A 22,025-nucleotide genomic window follows, 5' to 3' on the forward strand; every position below is an offset into this window, starting at 1 on the left:
TTTAATATTATTTTACATCTTTATTGTGGTTGCACAGAAGAGATCAATAATCCATTGAACTAACCATTACCACCCTAAGAAATTCTTCATTCAATCAAATAAACTTTCATGGGGAATTTTTTATTAAAATTTTTTTCAATTTTACCAATACATATTGAATGTTGACAAACAGATATTTCACCAATCCAGTTTGTTCCCAATACATGACTAATAATTACACATACTATGCTTCTTCTCAACATTTTAAATTTATGTATGCATATTTACACAAAAAGATTATCACGACCCAAATGTACAATGGCCAAAGGCACAAATTGGCAGTGGAAACAGCAAGCAACATGAACAAAATAAGCTCAATGTTAAAACAAAGATATTAAGCAAAAATTCTATTTCTGAAAGTGAAACAGAAAACATATTTTTTTAATTTCATAAGTTTTGCAGTCCCGCCAAATAAAACAAAGAAAAATAGCCCAATCAATAAGGGTTTGAATATTAAACATAGCATTGCATGGGCTAAAAAATCTAATAAAACAACAATATTTCACATTCAAAAACTTAAACATTTTTGTAGAAAAAAAAATAATATTCATTTGTTATACTTTCTATATACATACATATTTCGAGGAGACTAGACCAATCAAAATTGCTGTATAAAAGCCCACCAATATTTTGCTAAGCTTTCATAAAATAAACAGTCGCAACAAAAGAATTCAGTCGTAATTATAGGATTCCAAAAATTATTGAGATCTAAAAATTATAATATGGCAAAGGTGTCCTGATTTGGATATGCCAGAATGATTATTGCTTTGAAAAATAAATATATTTAAAAATTTCGAATCCGCCTAAAAGTGATCTGCATTAAATTATTCACATTGGAAGACATAATCAGGAAAAAGTCTGCATCCCAAATAATTTTTTTAAGGTAGGTGGTAATATACATTGATTAAATTGAACATATGCAATATGAAATTCCAAGTGGACCAAACCATTAACTTTGCAAATAAAGAAATGTCTTCATTAATGCTTGCTATACCTTTGTAAAGCTGCCATTCAAATTTCACAAATATTAATGCGATATGGCTTTGCATTCTTATATCATTTTATTCAGGTTTCATAATATACAATTTCTATATAATAGCTTCGAACAGATAACAGATTTTCAGCATCTCTAAAGTTTTAAATAATTCACCAAGAATATAGTGTCCTAATTTTTTCACATTAATTCTATACATACACTCACTATCCTTTTCTTTAAATGCATATCTCTAGTCCTTTGGAATAATACAAGACCTTTATTTAATCCAAGAATTCTCAATGTCAACTATTGGAATTCTTTTTTTTTCCTTGCTCTTTCACCAATGACTCCGGCTCTGTCTTTTTTCCTTTAGCTTGTGCAAGCATAGTTACCAACTTCTTTGGGGAATCACCTACTATCCATCCATGTTGCACAGGCCTCTCTTCATCATATTCATCTTCAGGATCATCTCGTATTGACTTAACTTCAATCATATCATGTAGTTCGTCCTCACTGGAACTGGACCAATGATAGAGAGGATGGGCTGCTGTTCTTTTTCTGCGATTAGGCTGACCTAAAGTTTCCGATACCTCATTTGATGCTGTAGATTCCTTGATTTCTTTCTTTTTGGGAAGTACTTTACTTTTAGATTTTTTACTCTTTTCACCAGAACTTTTAGAAGGATTTTCTTTTGGAGTAGGAATAGAAGGAATTTTAGAGCCTTCTTCCTGTTTTTCTTTGGCATCTTTGGATGTGGGTAAATCAGATTTTTCAGAAAGTTCCTGTAGATGATTTTCCAGAAAAGTTTCAAAAGCAGATTCATCAGAGCTCCAATATTCAACCAAAACATTCTGTTTACCACTAGTACATTTCCTCTGACTCTTTCTGCTTGCAACACCAATGCATTCTTTCAGTTCTTGTTCTAAATTGATGCTATTATCTTCTTCTTTTGCGTTCTTTCTACTAGGTCTCTTTTTGACAATTCTATTCAATCCAAACTCATCATCTGTTGAATCAGAATTCGATCGGTGTCTCTTTTTACATTTTGTTTTCAGTTTTTTTTTAGTTCCATTATTTTTATCTGTTTTATTTGTATTACATGATTTTTTAGGCGATTCTGCTGGTTTATCCAGAAGTTTGTCAAAGAGATCATTCATTTCTTCTTCAGTCATTTTAGGTTTTTTGAATTCTTCTTCTTCGTGCTTGGGTGTACAATTCATGACATAGTTCTCAACTAATTCATTATGATCAATAGCGGGTATATCCCTAATCTCTTCATCTAATTTGGGTTTAACAGCGTTTTTGAAAATACGACCCATGATCATATGTTTTTTCTTCGTGATGCATTCATTCGATTTAGCTTTTTTACAGGAAAGATTAGAGGACGAAGAACTAGACATAGTTTGAGCTTCATAGTTATTTTCAAGTGTATTTTCTTCCTTCATAGCATCTGTTCCCTTTGTTCTGAAAGATTTGAAATCCGGTTTGGCGAAAACATCTGTATTGTCCTGGGTTTCCTCAAAATCGTAAACATCAGACACTTTATCAGTTATAGTTTCCTTAGATGATTTTGATATCGTCTCCTCTGCATCTTTCAACGAAGTTTTCTTATTGACCTTGAAAATGAACCTATCGTCAATCTGTGGTTTATTTTTAACAGGTTTCGATTTTCTTCGAGGACTTTTAGGAGATACGAATTTATTTTCGGACTGCGTTTTCTCAGAACCATTGTTTTCTTGTTTCTTAAGAGACATGTTCTTTTTAAGACTATCCAATTTCATTTCACTGGCTTGAATAGATACTTTCAAACCTTCGAAATTTTTCATAGCACCTTTGGTAGGCATTTTAGAAGATGACTTATTGAAATTACTACTTCTCTTCTTAGAAAGTTTGACGGCCAAGTTTGATTTTCTGGAACAAATATCTTGGTTGCAATAATAATCTTCAACAGAACATTCAACAATAGATATATAATGTACAAAAACTAGTTAGCCGGTAGACCTTATTTTTTTACTGGTAGATACAAAAGTGCAACATATCTCGTCTCGTAAAATATTTCTTTCGGAACTCGTTACGTAAATTAGTATTGTAGTTGTCTTTTCAATGTGGCATGCAGTAAATGTTACTAGTGCATAATCATTAACTTAAATTCTATAATAAGATTTAGTACACTCACCTGTGCTTAGTTTTGGAAGGTTTTGTTGAAGTATCAGTTGGTGAAGGACTTTTGGTCATTAAAGTGTCGAAACAGCTCTGATCATTCTCAGCCTTTTTTTCAGTTTCACCAAAATTGAAGAAATTTTCTTGATTTTTACGCAACTGATCATTCTTATTCATTTCCCAGCTAGATGAAATTGTGTTCGAGTTTGAAGTATCGCCAAAACTATCTCCCAAAGGGGTCGCCCTCCTGGAATAATCCGAGCTATTTTCTGTTATTTTATAAACCACGTTCTTCGTTTCTAACACATCTGGTTCCTCCGACATCCTGATGGGAATATTATTCAAAAACGAATTTCTGTTTGATTTTTTGGAAAAATTCGATACTTCTGATCCACTTTTGAGTAGGCTGCAGCATTCAAGGAATAATTCTTCGTCGCGATTCAAAACTTTCCTAGATTTGATATCTTCCGAATTCCTTGGATTGACACTGTCTTCAGAAATGTCTTCGATTTGGGGAGGTTTGAGAAAGCCTTCAATTTTACGCGTTCTGACAGTTTCACGTTCCAAGTCGATAGGAAACACATGGTTAGTGGAATCTTCCAACTTGGTGCTGACCTCGCTGATAGGACTGGCTACACTATTCCCTAAGGAACGGAATGAAGACGTAGATGCATCATTTGCATAATCCAAGCCGACAATATTTTGTAACAGAGTGATCTGCTTCTCTAGAATTACTCCTGTGTTTTTGGAGATTTTTGGTTCGTAATGATTGGCATCGATATTTTCGGATAAATTAGGGCTGTCTTGATCATATTCAAAACTTTTCCTTTCCCCTAAGCTTTTGTACCGTCTGTATTCTGGCAACGGATTTATTATCTCAGAAAAACCTCGGTCTGCATGTGGAGCGGGCTTTTCGAGTGCCTCTGTAATGATTTCAGCAATTTTTAAGGCGTCATTTCCAGTATTGCTGGGATATGAATAACCTCTAGAGCTGGTCTGCTTCTGACAATCAATGTCTACATTTGAATATGATGAATCGTCGTTGATCTGTACTTCAACTCTCAATTTATTTTGGGCTTCTTTGGCTTCTATTTCAGATAACTTCGCAATATGAGTGAGAGTCGTTCTGTGTTTAATCAAATTATCAATTCGTTTGAACGATTTTTTGCAAATATCACAGTACAAATCATCTGATTGAGAAGTTGAAATTTCCTCAGACTTATCAGTTTGGCTTTTGCTGATGGAAGATACGGAATTATTAAAAGTATCATCGATGTAATTATGTGTAGATTTTTTCAACAGATCATTCGATTCGGTATTATCCTCTGATCTTTCGAAGTCTGTTAATTTGGAGGTATTGGATGAGTCATCAGACCTACAGATGTCATCAAGTTTTTTGTAAGGTTTCTCCCCGAATAGAGCCTGTGATTTTCTCAGGATGTCATCAAACTCATCATCAAAAGTATCATCTGTTATGGGAGTATTAGAAGGACTCTCTTCAACTGGTTTCAAGGCAATCAAATTGTCTGGTGCAGTAGCTTTAAGCAAATCGAATAATTCATCAGTATTCAATTTTTTCTCTGTAGATACATCAGAAGCAGTGATCTTCTTGGCACTTGCGGAGCTAGAAGAATCGTTAATGACTTCATCTGCTCTCTTTTTTTTCGCTTTTTCTTTTTCAGAAGCTGCTTGCTCAAAAATAGCCTCGGCTAGTTCATTTTCATTATAGGTATTCACTTTGCAAGCTCTTTTACTTCGTCTCTTGCTCTCCATTTCAAGTGATGTTCTCATTTCGAGGTTCTGAACTTTTTCTTTTCCAATTGTGGATTCCTCGAAACTGCTATCTCTATTCCTCTTCTTTTTGCAGGCTTTGTCTGACTTTTCATCGAATATTTGGGACGATTTCTGTTCATCATTACTGGGTTTTTTACCATTACGATGCTTTCTGGATTCGTTTGATTTATTCGTCTGTAGTCTTTTAGTTTCTCCAAAATTATTCTCTTTTGAATAGTTCGTGATATCTGGTTCATCCCTCTTCTCCATTAAGATAGAGCTAATTTCATCAACAGTTGTCTTTAAAGTTACATCCAATGAATCAATTAGATCAGTTGTATTGACGTCAGTTATTTGAGAAATATTATGGATATGTTCCAACACTTTATCACCCCTATTCTTAGTAATTGGTGTGTCTTCAGATATCTTCAGATGATTTTCCTTGATTTCATCAACATGAAGTTGACGATTTTTTGTTGGTTTCTTTTGTTTCTTCGAAGGAGATAACGAAAAAGATACTTGATCTTCCAAATCGTTTTCTTCATCAATGTTAGCAATATCATAACAATCTGTTCTATCTTTTCCACTTGGAGTATCGAAGGGTCCGTGTAGATTATCCTTAATTTTTTGTTTCTGATGATTGTCTAATTTTTCTCCAGTAGAAATCCTACCGGAAAATAAGTTTTCGAGGTAATAATCGCCAATTTCTGATATTGAGTTCTTAATACTTTCCATTTCACTATTCGTTTTAGGTTTATCGTTTTCGTAAACGATTTTTTCCTTTGTGATTTTTGATTTAATCCCTTCAATCTTTTCTACGGACGATATTTCATCTGTTTTCTTACTAGCTTCACAAACTGAATCGTTTTCTTCAAGTTTGTTCAGTTCGGATTCGCGCTGAACCCAAGGATATTTATTCAATTCATTGACATTCTTCTTGTTGGCTAATTTGAGCACCTCCTTAATTTTTGAAAGGCTTGTGTCGACAGGAGCAGAAGACAAGGGGAGTGGTGGAGCGGCTTCAATTTTATTTTCCTTTTTGGATATTTTTTCGTTTCTAGTATTTTTCTCTGTGAAATGGTTATCAATCATATTTTCATTACTTTCAATTCGTGGAACGTGTTTATCTTTAGATTTAGCAATTTTCTTAAACTTTTCATTTTCGTCAGTATTCTGTGATTTTTTCACGTTTTCATCAATGTCTTCAAAATCAATTGTCTTGGTTTCTAAAACTTTTATGTTTTGAATTGCTTTTGACTTAGCAGCTCTACCCTTCCTATGACAAGGAGTATCCTCAATCTTGTTCTCTTCAGTTGGTATGTCCTTTGGAGTCCATTTAATGGTATCCTTCAAAAGAGTATTTTCTGTAATTGCTTCTTTATTTTTTAAAACCTTCTTTTTATTAGAGGGGTGGACGCTTGATTTTTCCTTATGACTGTTAAGCTTCGGTGAAACATCCATATCTAGTATCTGATCAAGCTTCTTTTCGATGACGTTTATATTTTCCAAAGCTTTAGATTTTGCTGATCGCTGTCTCCTCACTGTACCTGAATCCAAAGAAGGAACTTGCAAATCGATATCAAAATGAGGAGATGAACTTGATGCCGATTCTTGCTTTTCCTTGCAGAGTGGAATAGAATCCATAAAGTCATCTTGGTATTTAACTACGTCAGGTTTTTTCTTTTTCAATTTTGGAGCTAAGACGCATATAGGTAGCGCATCTTCTTCAAATTCGAATTCGTCTTTTTTCTTATGTGCGAGATTTACACTTAGTGAATCTTGATAAAGATTCTTGATAGCATCATTGAGTTCAGAATCAATGTCTTCCAGTTTGTTCACACCTATGGATTCCACTTTTTCGCACAGTTCTTTATTCACAAGATAATCGTTAGTCTTAGTTGATGAATTTTCGTTTGAATTGAAAGCTTCGACTGCTTTCAGGCTATGGTTTTCGGTATGAGGTATTTCTTTGGATTTGGAACGTTTAGCTTTTTTATTTTTTTTGTTCTTTTGTTTTTTCTGTTCCATAACACTGCATTCGGTATCAAGAATCGCTTCCTCTTTTTCTTCGGGCAAATTATTAATTTCTGTAGTGGAAGTTTCAAATGTATCCTCAGTCAAATTGGGTTCTTCTAGAATATTACTTTCCTGATTTTCAAAACTCTCATTTATCACCAGTTCTCCTTCTGAGAAACTTGAGTCTTCATATTTACCTGAAGCCAGTAGATCTTCAATTGGTTCTTCTTCATGTGTTTGTGGAGATTCTTCTTGTACAACACTTTCAGTTTGCGAAATATTCCCATTGGACGACTGAGTCTTGGTTTGGATATCCAGAACTTCATTGGAAATGTTAGTTTCGATAATGCTAGCGGTGATAAATGGTCTTGTTACTTTTTCTTCAGAAATTTCACAATACTTCATTGAAGTATCCATTTTGCAGTCACTGATCTTACTTGATACTTTCTTAGTTTTAGATGACCTCTTATTTTTTTTCGATTTTGTAACTGGCATTTCGATCTCTGCATCTGGCTTAACAGTATTCAATGAATTTAATTTCGAGTAGTCTCCAGTTAAATCTTGTTCACCCTCTGTCGTTTTTTGGGAACTGATGGATAAGGACTCAATGGCAGTTTCTACAGTATCTTTATTCTGCAATTTTTTTAGTTGAGGATCTAAATCTGTAATAAATTTCTTATCTGAGGACGTTTTTATGTCACTTTGGAATGAATCATAATCTGGCACTTCCTTACTTATAAAGTCTTTAGGTTGCGAGTCATTTGATTCTACAACTGCCTCCAGTTTTTTCTCATCTGATAACAGCATCTCGCTACATGAACCATTCTTGATTTGAAAGTTTTTAGGTTTTTCCATTATTTTCAGATCTGAGATTTCTTTATCTTCTATTTGAAGTGCGAAAATATTAGACTGTTTGTATGTAATTTTCACAGTGGATCGTAAACTTCTTCCAGATTTAACAGGTATGCTTTCTTTATTTTCTATCCCTAAGTTACTTTTATCTGTGTTGTCAGATCTGGTTGGTTGTTCAGGTATATTCTCTTCTTGAATTTTTGACGGGATCATTATATTTGCAGTTTCTGACCCTAGTGGGTCAATTGCATCAATTTTTGTATGAGATGATTTTTCTACGGCTTCCTCGATTTCTTTGACCTCGTGAGTTGACAATTCTTTGGTTTCTCTAATTTCAGGGAGAATTTTTTCAATACTGGCCATCTCCGATTCCTCTGAACTAGGAAAATAATTTTCCTCAGTTTTGTCATCCAGCTCACTTGCAATTGAGGAAAGGTTAGGTTTTGTCAACTTATTCTTTTTCTTTCTCGAATTTTTTGAAGCACACTTTTTCAGGGAACTAGCTTGCAATTTTAATGTTATTGGTTGAATTACTTTGGATGAATCATGAATTTTATCTTTTTGCTCTGCAGGTCTAGGAATATCTTGAATACTTCTGGAGTCGGGTGAAATTAATGGGAGGTCGAAATCATCAAGCATCGTTTTATTGTCCTGTGCAGTGAAAAGGTCCTTATTAATTGCTAAATTTGAATGTGAAGACGTGTTGGTATCTTCTAAAGTATTTTGATGAATTTCATCCACGATTTCTTTCTCATCTCCCTTGACTGAAGATTTCGAAGACTTCTTTTTGTGTTTGCTACTCTTTTTCTTATTTGGTGTTTTCAATTTTGGTGCCACCAAATGTTCTGTTGATTTCCCTGGAACATCAGGCTTGTTAGTTATTGACAAAATTTTTGTTGCCTCTCGATCTTTAATACTGGAAAATGGATTGTCAAGAATCAATTTGATGCCCTTGTCTTGGGAACTTTCAGTTTTATTTACGAAACTCGTACAATCGGAAATATCTCTAGGAGGAATGCGCAGAACGGGTTCTTTAAGAATAATTTTCGGAAATTTGAAAATTAACTTCGTCTTAACTGAATCATGCTTATTTTTATCCTTCTTTTTATTTTTACTCGATTTCATCGAGAATAACGGCGAATTTATCACGCTGTTCGTGAAGTTAGGAGCACTTGCATCAACAAGAAAATTTTTTGATTTCTTTTGTGTATCTATCACCACTGTATCCAATGGTTTTAAAACGGAACTTATTTCTGCATCTACATCTACATCTTTGTGTAACACTTCATCAGATGTATTAGCACAACATTTTTCAGGTTGCTCTTTCTGCTCAACCATTTTTTCTGTTACATTTACTTCATCAATTGTTGCTTCTAACCCTCTGTCAACTTTATGTTTGGATGATTGTTTTTGTTTATTCGACTTTTTACCATTTTTCCGAGGTTTCGTATCAACTGAGTTGGATATTTTTCTTGGTGACTTCCTTCTATCCTCGCCTTGTTTGAAGTTGCTCTCACTTTCTGCAATACTTGAACATTGATCGGCATCAAGATGTTTTTCATTTTCAGTTAACAAATTGTTTGGTGGAGTCTCAATGGCAGTGCTTTCCGTTATTTTCAAACTTTCATCATCCAATTTTTCAGAATTTTCTTCTTTGGATTGTTCAGTATTTTCTTCTACATTTTTTCCAGCTAAGCTACTTTCGAAAATTTCAGTGATGCATTCTTCACGTTGTTCAACATTTTCATCACTAATTTTTTCAATATTTTCGTCTCTACATGCCTCTGCTTTTCCCTCTTCGTTTTTTTCAATATTTTTTGATTGGTATTTTGAGGATGTGGATATTTCTTTTGTGTTTTCAGGAGATGCTTCACTCATTTCACTCTTTTTACTTCTGCTTTTTAATACTAACAAAGGCAGGTCATCTTCAGAGTCAGTTGAATTGGCTTTTAAGTCATTATCTTCATTATTTTCAGAAACCACCACTTCTGCATTAAGTACAGCAGCAGCAGAAGTATCCACTGTTATAGTTTCATTATTCTCTTCCGTAATTTCAATCTGTTCTAAGATGGAAATCTTATTCTTGGAATTTTCTTCTAGATTATTCACAACTTCATTTTGTTCTCCGTGTAGTTCGTGAGATTCTGTATCTGCAACACCCTCGGAAGACGATTGGTTGCCGCCATTACACGGTTGTATTGGGGAAATATTCGTGCAAGCAGTAATTATTTTGTTATCGTTCACAGGTAGTTGTTTTTCTTCCAGTATTTCAGGTTCATTAGTTTGAGGGAAAATGGGAAGAATATCTTGTGTTTTCAAATTTAATTCGATTTTTTCTATATCATACTCGTCTGATTTCGATTGCGCTACCTTATCCTTGGAATTATCCAACGGTTTTTTGCTAGTTCTTCTTCTGACCTCCCCAATTTTTTTGCCAGTCTTTCTCTTAACTGTTGTACAAACAGGTGAAACGCTGACATTTTTCATATCTACAATATCTGAATTGGTGTGAACTATCTTTCCATCAAGTGTATCATTTGCTTTTGATTCTTCTTTAAATGTTGATTCTTTTACTGAAGGAGCCTCCAAAGATGACCCAGGATAACTCATATCTATACTTTTGACAGGTGATCCACTCACAACCAAATCTATAGAGGGAGTTACAACTATTTGAGGAATATCCAATTTCCCACATGTCCCATTTTGTTGGTTTTTCCCCTCATCAGCTCCCTCTCCCAAACAAGAAACATTTGCAGAAATAATCTTTTCATTGTTCGATGAATTATTATCCTGTTTGTTCTTTTTTGTAACTTTCTTGGATTTCGATGATGTATGTTGAGGTACAATATTGTTCTCTTTCGGTAGACTTTTCCTATCTGCTGCTGATTTTGTCTTAGAAATTGCTTCATTTGATGAACTTGTGAAATTCCCTCTCACAACTTCTTCAATAACCCTATCAACTGAAGTCAATAGTCCAACAGATGGCACCTTTAAATAAGACTTCGTCATGTCTGCTTTTGTATTAGGCTCGTCATAATTTTCTATGACACCCTGAATAATGTTATCAACGTTATTACTTCTGGAAACTTCAATAAATTTTGGTATTTTCAGAATAGCTTTTTCAAAAGATGAATTGACGACTGTATTAGGACTACTTTTCTGCCATATTAACTTTGAATCTTTCACAGAATTCTGGCTATTGCACATTTCATTCAAAGGGTTCCAAAACGGAGTTGGTTTCAAACTTAATGAATCCTTAGTATTTTCGCGAGTGTTGGCGTCCTCGGACTTTTTTGGTTTTGAAAGATCTAATACCTCTGACAGAATCAAAGAATTAGTTTCAATGACCGGAATTTTCAAAATACATTCGTTTGCTCGAATTATTTTGTGAGCTTCATTTGTGTTGTCCAACTTTGTGTTTTCTGTTGTTTGTTCAAGATCAGAAACAACCTCAGATTTATGGGTCTCTTCGAAAGCTTTTTTAGTCAGCATAGCAATGCAATCATTCAACCCTCTATTGGGTTTCCGTATTTTTCCCTTCAATTTGGGAGATAACATTGATGGACTCAGCATTGGACTTACTAAAGGGCTTTTGTCAGATTTAGCGGCAGTCTCTATGCTCAACTGAGACATTCCTTTCACTTGTGATGCTTCTTCGTTCGGTGAAATTGCAGAATTCTGATTGGGTGTAGTAGCATTGCTTCCTGATTCGATAACAGTAGATTTTTTGCTGGTTTCGGTTTTAGATTCGGGTAGATTACTCACTTTAGCACTCATTGTACTAAAATAGTTCATTGTTTCATTCTTTTTCAGTTCATTGGTTATAGTATCCAATGGACTTTTTGCTTGAAGCAGATCTTCGGTGTTGTGTTGCAAATTGAAGATGTTTTCGGGTATTAGGGATTCTTCTGTAGGTGAATTATTATCCATTGCATTCTGCACAAATGCAAGGTTTGATGGTGGATTTTCTTTTAACTCTTCTACTAAGGGAACCAAAACTGTCGCCAGTTTCTCTTTTTCTCTTGCTCCGTGGCCTAAAAAAGAATTCACAGGTTTTCTGGTTGTTTCCTGATTCTTTTCATTGGGAATGGATGAAGTAGTATTATCCAATTTTAATTTCTTGACTTTATCAATCACTTTACGAAAGCTACTTCTCAACTTCCTCTTAGTAGGTACTTTCTTCGTTGCTGGTATTGGTTTCATCTCAGTTTGTTCCTGGGGTAATTTTTCTATCACAACTATAGGTTCAGAATTTCCACTCATATTTGCGTCATTTTTCGAATTCACTTTCACCTTCTTAGTAATGTTTAAAGATTTCTTAATTAAGTTGATCACATTTTTTGTAGCTTTATTTTTTGAACTATCAGCATCATTTTTAACCTCAATATTTAGAGATAGCTGAGATGTATCAGAATTAAGATTTTCTGTTAGTTTTGTTGGATTTTTCGACGCCTTACGTTTAGATACTGGGAAGAAAGTCTTCATATTCACTTTTTCTTTGAGAATACATTTCATTCTGTCTAGATCCCCTTCCTTTTTTGTTTTAGCATTGTTGATATTTTTCTTGATATTTGTACGTTTTTCCGCAGTTTCTTCATTTTTGTTAGCTTCGTCGGTTGTTTCCAACTCATTTTGTGAACTCTTTCTAGGTGATCGTCTACTGATCTTCTGAATCAATTGTCTCTTAACTTTCAATTTACTATTTGTGTCTAAAATTTTACTAGATAATGTCCTACTTATGCTTCTGACAGTATGCCTTATGGAGGCATTCTTATGATTACTGGGTTTTTTAGCAGTTTCCTCATTGGTATCATAAGTTGATTTGTGCCTCACAATTTTCCCACATTTCATAACTTGTTTCTTATTTTTCGGAGATTTTTGCCTGTTCCTTGGGAAGCCATCCTTCATACAAATGCTTTTACGAGATGATCTCTTAGGAGGAAGGTTAGCCAACATCCTTTGAATAGTATCCGCTGAAAATACAAGATCGTAAAATATGAAAGTATGATGTTCATCGCTGAAAATCGAAAACTTACCATCACTGGGCCGCTGTCTTGGACCTTCAAATGTTTTCTTGTACTTCTTCTTCTCTGTTTGATCAGTCTTTTGATTACTTACTCGAATTCTCTTAACCAAACCTGCAAAATGTTTAAGCATGAAGAGTTTTACCATTTTTATGGCTGAACATATGTGATTAAGTCTCAAACTTGTAGGTGTATTTTTGTCGAGATATTTATATCATTAAGTTTTGTGATTTTTGTTTGAGAACCGTAGAATAATCTATTTAAAAGATCTGCCTATTTGAGCATAATCATAAATGAAAAAATCTACTGAAGAATTTCCGGTGAATTCGAAGAACTCGAAAACGGCTGGATAGATTCAAAATTGCCAATCGTAGCGTGTCGACAATATAGATAGGTAACACAGAGACAGAAATATTTTCCAGATTCTGAACCTACATCCTCTGCAACGGATTTAGAAAAAAAAATTGTTCCAGAATGACAAGCGCTCTACTATCAAGTGGCCACGATTTGGATAACATGATAAGTTCATGAATGAAAGATTGCTTCTGTAGTATAAGTGTAATTGATATGAATGAAAAAATATCAAGTGCACTAACCTCTCCTCTTTTTCCTTGCTCCAAACGGCCTATATTTACACTTCTTCCTCGCCAACATCCAAGTCCAATCTCCTCCACATTCTAAAATATGTCTATGTAACTCCGAAAGCGAATTGCACACTTTACCACACTTTGTACACACGCGAGATTCACTTTTCAACCACGCTTTGCAGGGTATTGTTTCTTCAACATGACCGACTTTTCCTAGTCCAGGTATACACAAATGTCTATAAAGTTCACTTTGGTTACCCACCAGTTCGTAATGTTGCACCCAAGAGTTCTGATGATAAATGCTTTTGTGATCAATTAACAGTTTCATATTTGGAACTTTCAAACCACACGCTGCACAAACATAAATGCGGGATCTGGCCCATTCCCCTGATAATTCAACCATTTCATCCTTACTTCTAACCGTATTTGTTGGTAACTCATAGTTTTCAGTTTCTTGTGATGAACATATCAATGCAATTCTATCAGACTTATCTATTTCATCTTCACTGGGTGCCGAGGATTTTCTTCGAAGTTTCAAGTAGTCAGGCAGCTCCGGAATATCTTCTTTGTCTAGAAAATCGGCTTTTTCGTCCAACTTGATAATATTCGTTAAAGTATCATCTTGATCGCCAAAACAATTTTTAGACACTTTAGATAAGAGGTCTTCCATAAGGATTCGGACTTCTTTGAAACATTCCTCACTGATTTCGTTGTTAGAGTCAGAGTTTAGTTGTTCTAAAGCTGCTTTCTTACTTGCTTCTTCTTTAAGATCTTCGAAAGGTCCCCTACGATCTAATATTCTATTCAATTCATTTCTTTGAATTTTCAATTTGTACTCAGCACAGGTTGTATATTCTAATATCTCCTTGGCACTTTTCTGACCATTCAACACCTTCTGCTGACGATCTTTGATGATCAACTGTGTCCACATGTCTAATTTACTGAGATCTCTGTTCTCTTTGTGTTCAAGAATACTTGCTTGGTATTTTCTCCTCGTGACATATTTATGCCTAACTGGGTCTTGCCTAATCTGTAATTTCTTCTTTGAAGGTTTCGATCCATACTCAATTTGTGACTCCAAATCTTCCCCAAAATTTGAAGTTAAAATTGAAGTGACTGGGGTGACCGCATTCAAAGATAAATCACAACCGAAATTTTCTGAACTATTACTGGAAATTTCCTGAGTTGGTGGATTTTTTTCAAAATTTGAAATCCTACTTTCAGATTCTTCGTTTTTGAATAGTTTACCATCGAGATGGTACAACAGATTCTCCTGGATATTGCACTTGATCCGATTAAAAAAGGCTTTGTCGAAAACATCATCGAAAGTTAGAGAACTTATCTTCAAGTTATCTATCGAATGATCGGTAATTTTTTTCACCCGGTAATAATTATCGAATTCTGGATATGGATTTACTGCGCTGGTCTTTGCTTTATCTGTTGTTTTCGAAGTTATTTCATCTGATTTCGCCGATTCCACTGCTTTAGTTTTCTTTTTTCGGACAGGAACTTTGTTTTGAGCTGATTGTAACCTTTTGCTTCTTTTCAAACCGACTTTGGAAGCTTTTACGGTTACTTTCTTCCTGTTTCTCAACTGTCTGGGTGGTGGTTTTGCGTTAGTTGTTGATTTTTTCTTTTTGGCGTTGTTTTTCGTGGATTTTTGTTCCTTGCCCTTGCTGTCTTCAGTGGTGCTAGATGTTCTATTTGCTTCATCGTTTTTCGATTCGTCATCGATGTTAACTAGGTGCACTTTTTGGTGTTCTTTCTGTGATAAATTGTGAAGCTTGGTATTATGATCGTTTAAATGTATCTGATTCAAAAACCTCTCCTCACAGAGTAAACATCCGAAATATTTCTGCGAATGTGCCGAGACAAGATGTTCGAATAGCTGCCTTAGTGAATGTTCTACTGGCAACTTATCACAATGAAAACATGCTGTCGTCGTGAACTGACTTTGAAGCTTACGCGAACTTAACCGACGGTTTTGCTTTTCCGAATGACAACGCTCTACGTGTTTCTGCCGAAGATTTGAACTGACGAAACTTCTGTCGCAATACAGGCAGAGCAGTTTACGAGAGACTTGCTTGATTTTCGACGAACTTTCTTCCTCGCTGCTCAAACGTATTTTGTTCAAGGGGACGTTGCAAAACAGGCCAATTTTCGTGGAAACCTCGGCCATGGCTCGAGTACCGGCTTCTCCATCCCCTACATCGACTTTCTTGTGGTTGTCAGATGGAGGTTCCGCGTCGGAAGATTTTCGTGAAGAGGAAGCTGTTGTGTCTAATGATGAAGCAACTCCTTCCTGCTCAGTACTCTCTTCGTCCGGTTTCGTATTGGTGCTGGTATTGTTTTTATCGACATTACCGTTCACCATGGCGATGGTATCTTAAATCTGAAAAAAAAATTCAGTTATAGGTATACTACAACGAATTCCAAGAACACACGTAGCTGATTCTACTACACAGAATGTAAATGCATAGTTGCGATAAAATTGGGTTGAATCCTTGTCAAAAAATGGTGTGAATCTTTCATATGATTTTTTTTTAGCAACCCCACATAGAAACAATTCCCTAAAGATAGCACCTGAAAAGAAATGAAATTTTTTTCTTGGAAACCAGAATCCTGACAGAAATGAAATTGAGCAGACAAGGAGTAAGAAATGCAAACTTTAAAATTTGTCCCGCGAGAAAATTGGTTCCCTATTCATATAATACCACTGAAAAATCAAATTTTGATAGCTTGATTCATTTTGAACACATAGGGTCTCTTGTCAATTCATGCTTATAGTTGCCATTCTTCAAAAAAAATCAAGTGGTACGTATAGCGTGAGTTGTATAGGCTAGAATTATCTTCGATCCTAAATTTACCTAGTAGACGGATATCATTTATGCATTATAGGGGAGTACCATCAATTTTTGTATTGCCTTCTCACTTCCATAGAAGGTTTGTTCAATTCAAATTCTGTCACTTCTCTGGTTTCTGAGAAAAATCGAACATGGCTTTTCAGGTGCTATTTTTTCGCAATTACACCCTGTATAACAAGGCATATGGATCATCATCGACTGAAATCCGTCTAAACTTTCAAACAACTACAAAATCCCAGATTATTTTGCTTACAGTAAGTACAGTAAACACGAGAGTAAACAAAACACAACAAATCCCATATTATTCCCAGAAAGACGCAACTAAACAAAATATAGGAAAACGAACTCGAAATTACACTATCAATGGTTCTCCATCTTCTTCATATTTGTTGCAAATTATAGTCGTAGATAAAGATTATTTTCGGGGGTGCAATTATGTGCCCTTCAAATGGCTTTTTAACAAGCAAATAAGTAGAATTAGTAATAATTCTGATCTGAATAGGAATATCTGAGTCTTCCTTTGTATTGAAGTTTAGTATGAGTTAATCAAAGAAGATATATTATATGTAGGTAATCTACCAGTTCATACTGATATGCAAAAAATGTTGAGTAAACACATAAAAGTACGGACAATGTAGTGTCTAGAACTACTCGAGAGATTCATCTAAGAGTTATTGGATTCAATACAAAAATCAGAATTTAATAAGCGAAAAGGCATATTAAAATTAAAGAGTATTTCGGATAATATGAAGTTATAATGTTACCTCACAAGTAAGACGAATTAGAAATTTTATCCTGTTGCCTAAACACTGTTTTCAAATTTTAACACTTTCACTCGATAAGACCATGTTCCCGATTTTCGGTTTGTACTGTTCAAACTCTCCCACTATCTAAAGCCCTCAACAGAAATGACACAACCTATAGATCGTCTATAAATCATCTTTGACCCCTCCCTTGTTAAGCACTTCAAAATGGAAATCTGGCCTTTTCTGAAATCTTTCAGGAATATGGCCCTAGCTAACCCAAAATTGTTGAAAAATAATGATTTTTATTTGCATGATCATCATGCCTAGGCTTGAATTCTCCATTTTGTATCGATTCATTATCGAGGGACAATGGTCCTCCCCGAACCGTACTACAATATTACATATATCCATGGGCGGTCCTACAGGGGATTATAGGGGGTATATTACACCCCCTCAAGAGCGCTTGTAGCATTCAAATTTTTTATTTCATCAATAATACCAAATATACTTATATGTAATAACAAAATTTTTCATTCTACAAAAGGAAGATTGGAATGATTGTGAAAAGAGGGAGTGTACAGAGCTACCATTCAGGATTTTGGTGGCCTTTTAGATAAAGCGACCTAAATTCTCTGGACTTTTTTGAGATTTCTTTCTACTTAGCCTTTTCCAACATACTGGAAACATTGAATTAGGGAAATACTAACATTACTTAAATTACACTTTATCAGGGGCGGATTTGTTTGGTTTTCACAGAAAAATGGGCAATATTTCACGTGATTCCATGACGCAAGCCACTCACTGGACCTTTTCCAACCAAATGCAGCGAGATTAAAATCGACGAATGTATCACAGAGAAGTGTGTCATCGACCTCGTAGCCGTAAGGTGACTGGATAGGAAACAAGTGACCAACTGGACACTGGTGTACGCGTTTTTTAGCCATCATTCTAATTTTCGATGCCTACTTCCTATTGCGGTGTCGGGTTACTTCGACATGGCCACAAATATTATTTTTGAATCGTACAGAAATATGGATGTAGAAAAAAGTTTAAATTGAGTCAATCAGAAAGAAAAATGTACCGATTGTTCAAAATCGTCATGCTATGAAACCTTCCCTCTGGCATTATAGACTTATAGGGATTAGTGGTGGGCCTTTCAAATGTTTTGTTTTTGAAAAGCCCCTGCTCTCTGAAGATGGCACCTGAAAAGTTATTTTTTCCTTAGAAACTAAAATTGATGTTGTTCCCCAACAATTGCAAGGGTTTTTTTATTTCTTACTGATACGATACCCATTAACCTACCCTACCCCTAAAATGACAAGTCCCTAGCCATTCTTCTCCTTCGAAACGGAAGTTAAAATTGCTTACAGCTGCAGCCGAGCAGAATTGAATTTGACCACGAATTCTACATCATTGAGTTTGAGACCACTTAAGGATCAAAATTACAGACATTTGGACAAACTGATGACGCTATCATTTCTAGAAACAAGCATGCAAAAACATGATACTACTGATAAGTGCCAACTGCGATTGTTATAGATTTTTTCTTAAAAGTCTTGAAATATGGTTGCAATTTCTTATTTGAATCAATTTTACGCAGGAGGTTAATATCAATGACATCTGTCACTTCCGTTCTATATCGATCCCTTAAGTCTAACTCTAGAATGAAATGCTAGATGTCTGAATCCATTTTTGAAAATGCAAGTAATCATATTTTCAAATTCTCATCCATATCTTGAAAGATACTAGAAATATCATCAACATTTTGTCTGCAAAAAAACTCCAATGCCTACTTTGAATACACATTCCATCGTCTTTATTCTCGAAAAATAAACACAAATATTTAGAGTTGTGTGTCTCAAAGTGGAAAAAATTCAGTGGTAATAAAAATAATATAACCCAAAATAATTTCGCACATTCTTCACTAAAAGTTTGAAATACCTATGCAGGAGTGATGCGATTTGCATCACTCCTACTGTAATTTTCAAAATACCTATCGCCATCGCCTAGATGAATGTATACAATTCCTCGTAAAATTCAAGTTTCTCTAGGAACGATTTTGATCTGGCTTCCGAAGGATTCAGAGATCAGTACGAAATAGTCGAAATGAGAAGAAATTTACTCGAAAATTTGGTAAATGTCGCTTTATACATTTCTTACAGTTCAAACGTGACCAGCTGAAATGCAGAAGATGATACGGCTGGCGGCTGATAGGTTTCGTCTTCGGAATACCAATAAGAATGAAGTTTTACACAAATTTCAAGCAATCAAGGTTTTTTTAGCATCTAGCAATAGGAATGACCGATAAGCGATGAGCAATGGAAATGTGGATCTTAAATTTGAAAAAATCAATCTAGTGATACAAGTAGTTTCATTCATTCCACTATGCCTTCAGTAAATTTATTATTTTGGAGTACCTTACTCCCGAGCATACTATTTACATGTATGTACATATGTATAATATGTATACCGTAGCATATAAAAGGCATATGATATGCCTACATTCTAGAATGAATTTATTAGACTACTGATATCACTTATACGTGGAAATTTTTTCTCATAGATTTCTTATGCTCTGAGGCCCTACTGAACGAAAAACTCAATAAGAGAATTTCAATATTTATTCTTGAAAAAATTAATTCAATGAAAAGCAATAAAGAGTGGATGTACACTTATTGTGGGTAAGTACGTAAGAAGGTAAAATGATATAGGTATCACGTATACCAACTTTCCACATGTGCATCAAGATCAACATTTCATATCGGGAATAAATTCCCTCTGAATATACAGTATGCCAACGAAAACTCATACTTACGTTCATTTCAGAAATTTCAATAGAACTATAGAAGTGATACCCCGAATACCCCCCTTCCCCTATATACAAAGTCAACGCATATAAATGTTAGTTAATTGATTAACCAAAACCCTTGAGCGAACTGCGCGACTACAAGTCATTTATGAGAAAATCAAAATGGACATACCCCTGACTGAAAAGCAAATAGTTTTGGCATGCTTACTTAAAATATTTCGGACAAAGATATTTGATAGGGCACCCACCCTCTGAACATAATTTCAACATTGACAAAAACCGAGTTACAGATCTCTGTACTGCTTACACCCAGACCACAAAACCGAAGATCAAGTCAGGAAAATGGAAGTAAAACCAGATGATCGATAAATAGAAACCATCTGAAAATAATGTTTATGTAACATAAACATATAAGCATTTTTGTTTCAGTGAACGTGTGGGGGGAGATTACAGTTATTGATACTAGAACACCCTTTTATCAAGGACGTTTCATATCGAAGTGACAACACAATAGTTCACCAATAAAAAACTCACTTGAATTAGGTTAGTCCCAGTTTCAAGTTCTGTGTCTACTTTTAGCTGGACGTTGATGCACTAATGATGGACAAATCAACTCCATTTTGACAGTTTAATCCACGTTTAAGGTTAACATCAACAAATATGCACCACACTTTGTTTTAATTTAGCAGAGGGCGAAGCTCACCGTAAACGCAACACTATGACGGTCCACCTTCACAGCGCATCAGTGTTGCCACGACTCATAGCTCTTCAATAGATTTACTGAGATTCCTCTTACAAAAATTATTCTCACAAAAATTCTTCACAGCTTAGGGTCGATTCTTATCTACTTATAATCTTAGTTTCATTTTCAATATTGTAACTGGTTATCATTCGCAATATATAACTATAACATCATAAATACATAAATTTACCATAAGTACTTCTAGAGTTCTAGATAAAAATATTTTCGAATATTCGAAGGTCTTGACCACTATCACTGTATACTTATAATAAGCGCATCATAATATAACAGTAGTGAGGACATTTTCGGTCTTTTAGAGTCTTCCCTACCACAAATTACTTCACAAAAATCTGCCTTATTCAAAATGCAACATTCTAAAGTCGTTTTTATCCAAGGGAAATTAATTGGCTGAAAATTATCTGAAATATCTGAATATTTGGAGCGAATAAAGGGGTTTTGCCACAATATACAAATGGTAGAGGATTTCGATGAAAATATTGGACAATAATCAAGACTATTTAAAAAAATCAGAAAACGTTTCTATATTTATACAATTTTACAAGAATATGTAAAGATTTAGTGACAATATTCTATTAAAAAAAAAAATTTTAAAATTCATGGGCAGAATTTTCTATTCTATTCTTACTGGGAGTAAATTTCGTGCAGCTTGGCAACGCAGAAGCTCCAATCAGACGCGTGCGCCTAACAAATAGATGGCACTGGAGTGCTTTGACATCACGAGCATTGCAAGTGCATTAATAACAAATTATTTGAATTATTTTCATTCATGTTTACACCGATCCCCTCTTCATTGTAGTAGAATTTGAAAAAATAAGTTATTCAAGCACGTGTCGAACGAATTCCTATTTCAGAGTTCGACTAGATTGCGCGAAATTTGAATGATCGTAGTCAATTCTTGTCCCTCCGTTATTTTGCCGATGAAAGTTGTACGTGCGTATAACTGGGTCAATATCGTTGGACGGTTAACTTTGAAAAGAGTTTCACTTATTATTTCCGAAAAAAAATAATAATTCAGTAGTCGACGCGCCTCTGCTTTTTATTAGATTTGGAGTTCCTTAGTCAGAAACAAAAATCGAAGACGAAACATCGGAAGCGCAGAAATTATTCTGCATTCTGATATCAAAACAGCGTCGAAACCTAGTTGACTTTCATCTCTCACGTGACATACATGAAACAAAAAAAATGTGTGATTCTTCATTCAATTAATATATATCACTGAAACTCCATAGATGGCGACAAAATCTAACCATTATAGAGTAGCAACCTACTTTCGATGTTATAAGTGACTGGAAATGCGTATCGCTTCATTCGAATCTTAGAACCTTTTCGATGCCGAATATCCTAGACTAACCCTCTGGGATAGATTCCTACCAAAGCCATATATACCAGTGAATCACGTGGATCCCAATGATATCG

General features: G+C 34.8%; 1 protein-coding gene across 1 annotated transcript; it reads right to left on the minus strand.

The window, feature by feature from the left end:
- Positions 1-104: 104 nt before the first annotated feature.
- LOC123311995 lies at positions 105-20,577 on the minus strand. Its single transcript, XM_044896162.1, has 5 exons — positions 20,381-20,577; positions 13,437-15,819; positions 12,853-12,954; positions 3,192-12,789; positions 105-2,926 (listed from the first exon to the last, which is right to left on the minus strand). Exons 2-5 carry the CDS (start codon positions 15,799-15,801, stop codon positions 1,318-1,320), a joined length of 13,674 nt encoding a protein of 4,557 aa, XP_044752097.1. The 5' UTR covers positions 15,802-15,819; positions 20,381-20,577; the 3' UTR covers positions 105-1,317.
- Positions 20,578-22,025: the final 1,448 nt, after the last annotated feature.

Source organism: Coccinella septempunctata, chromosome 4, assembly GCF_907165205.1.
Source record: "Coccinella septempunctata chromosome 4, icCocSept1.1, whole genome shotgun sequence".
NCBI lineage: Eukaryota > Metazoa > Arthropoda > Insecta > Coleoptera > Coccinellidae > Coccinella > Coccinella septempunctata.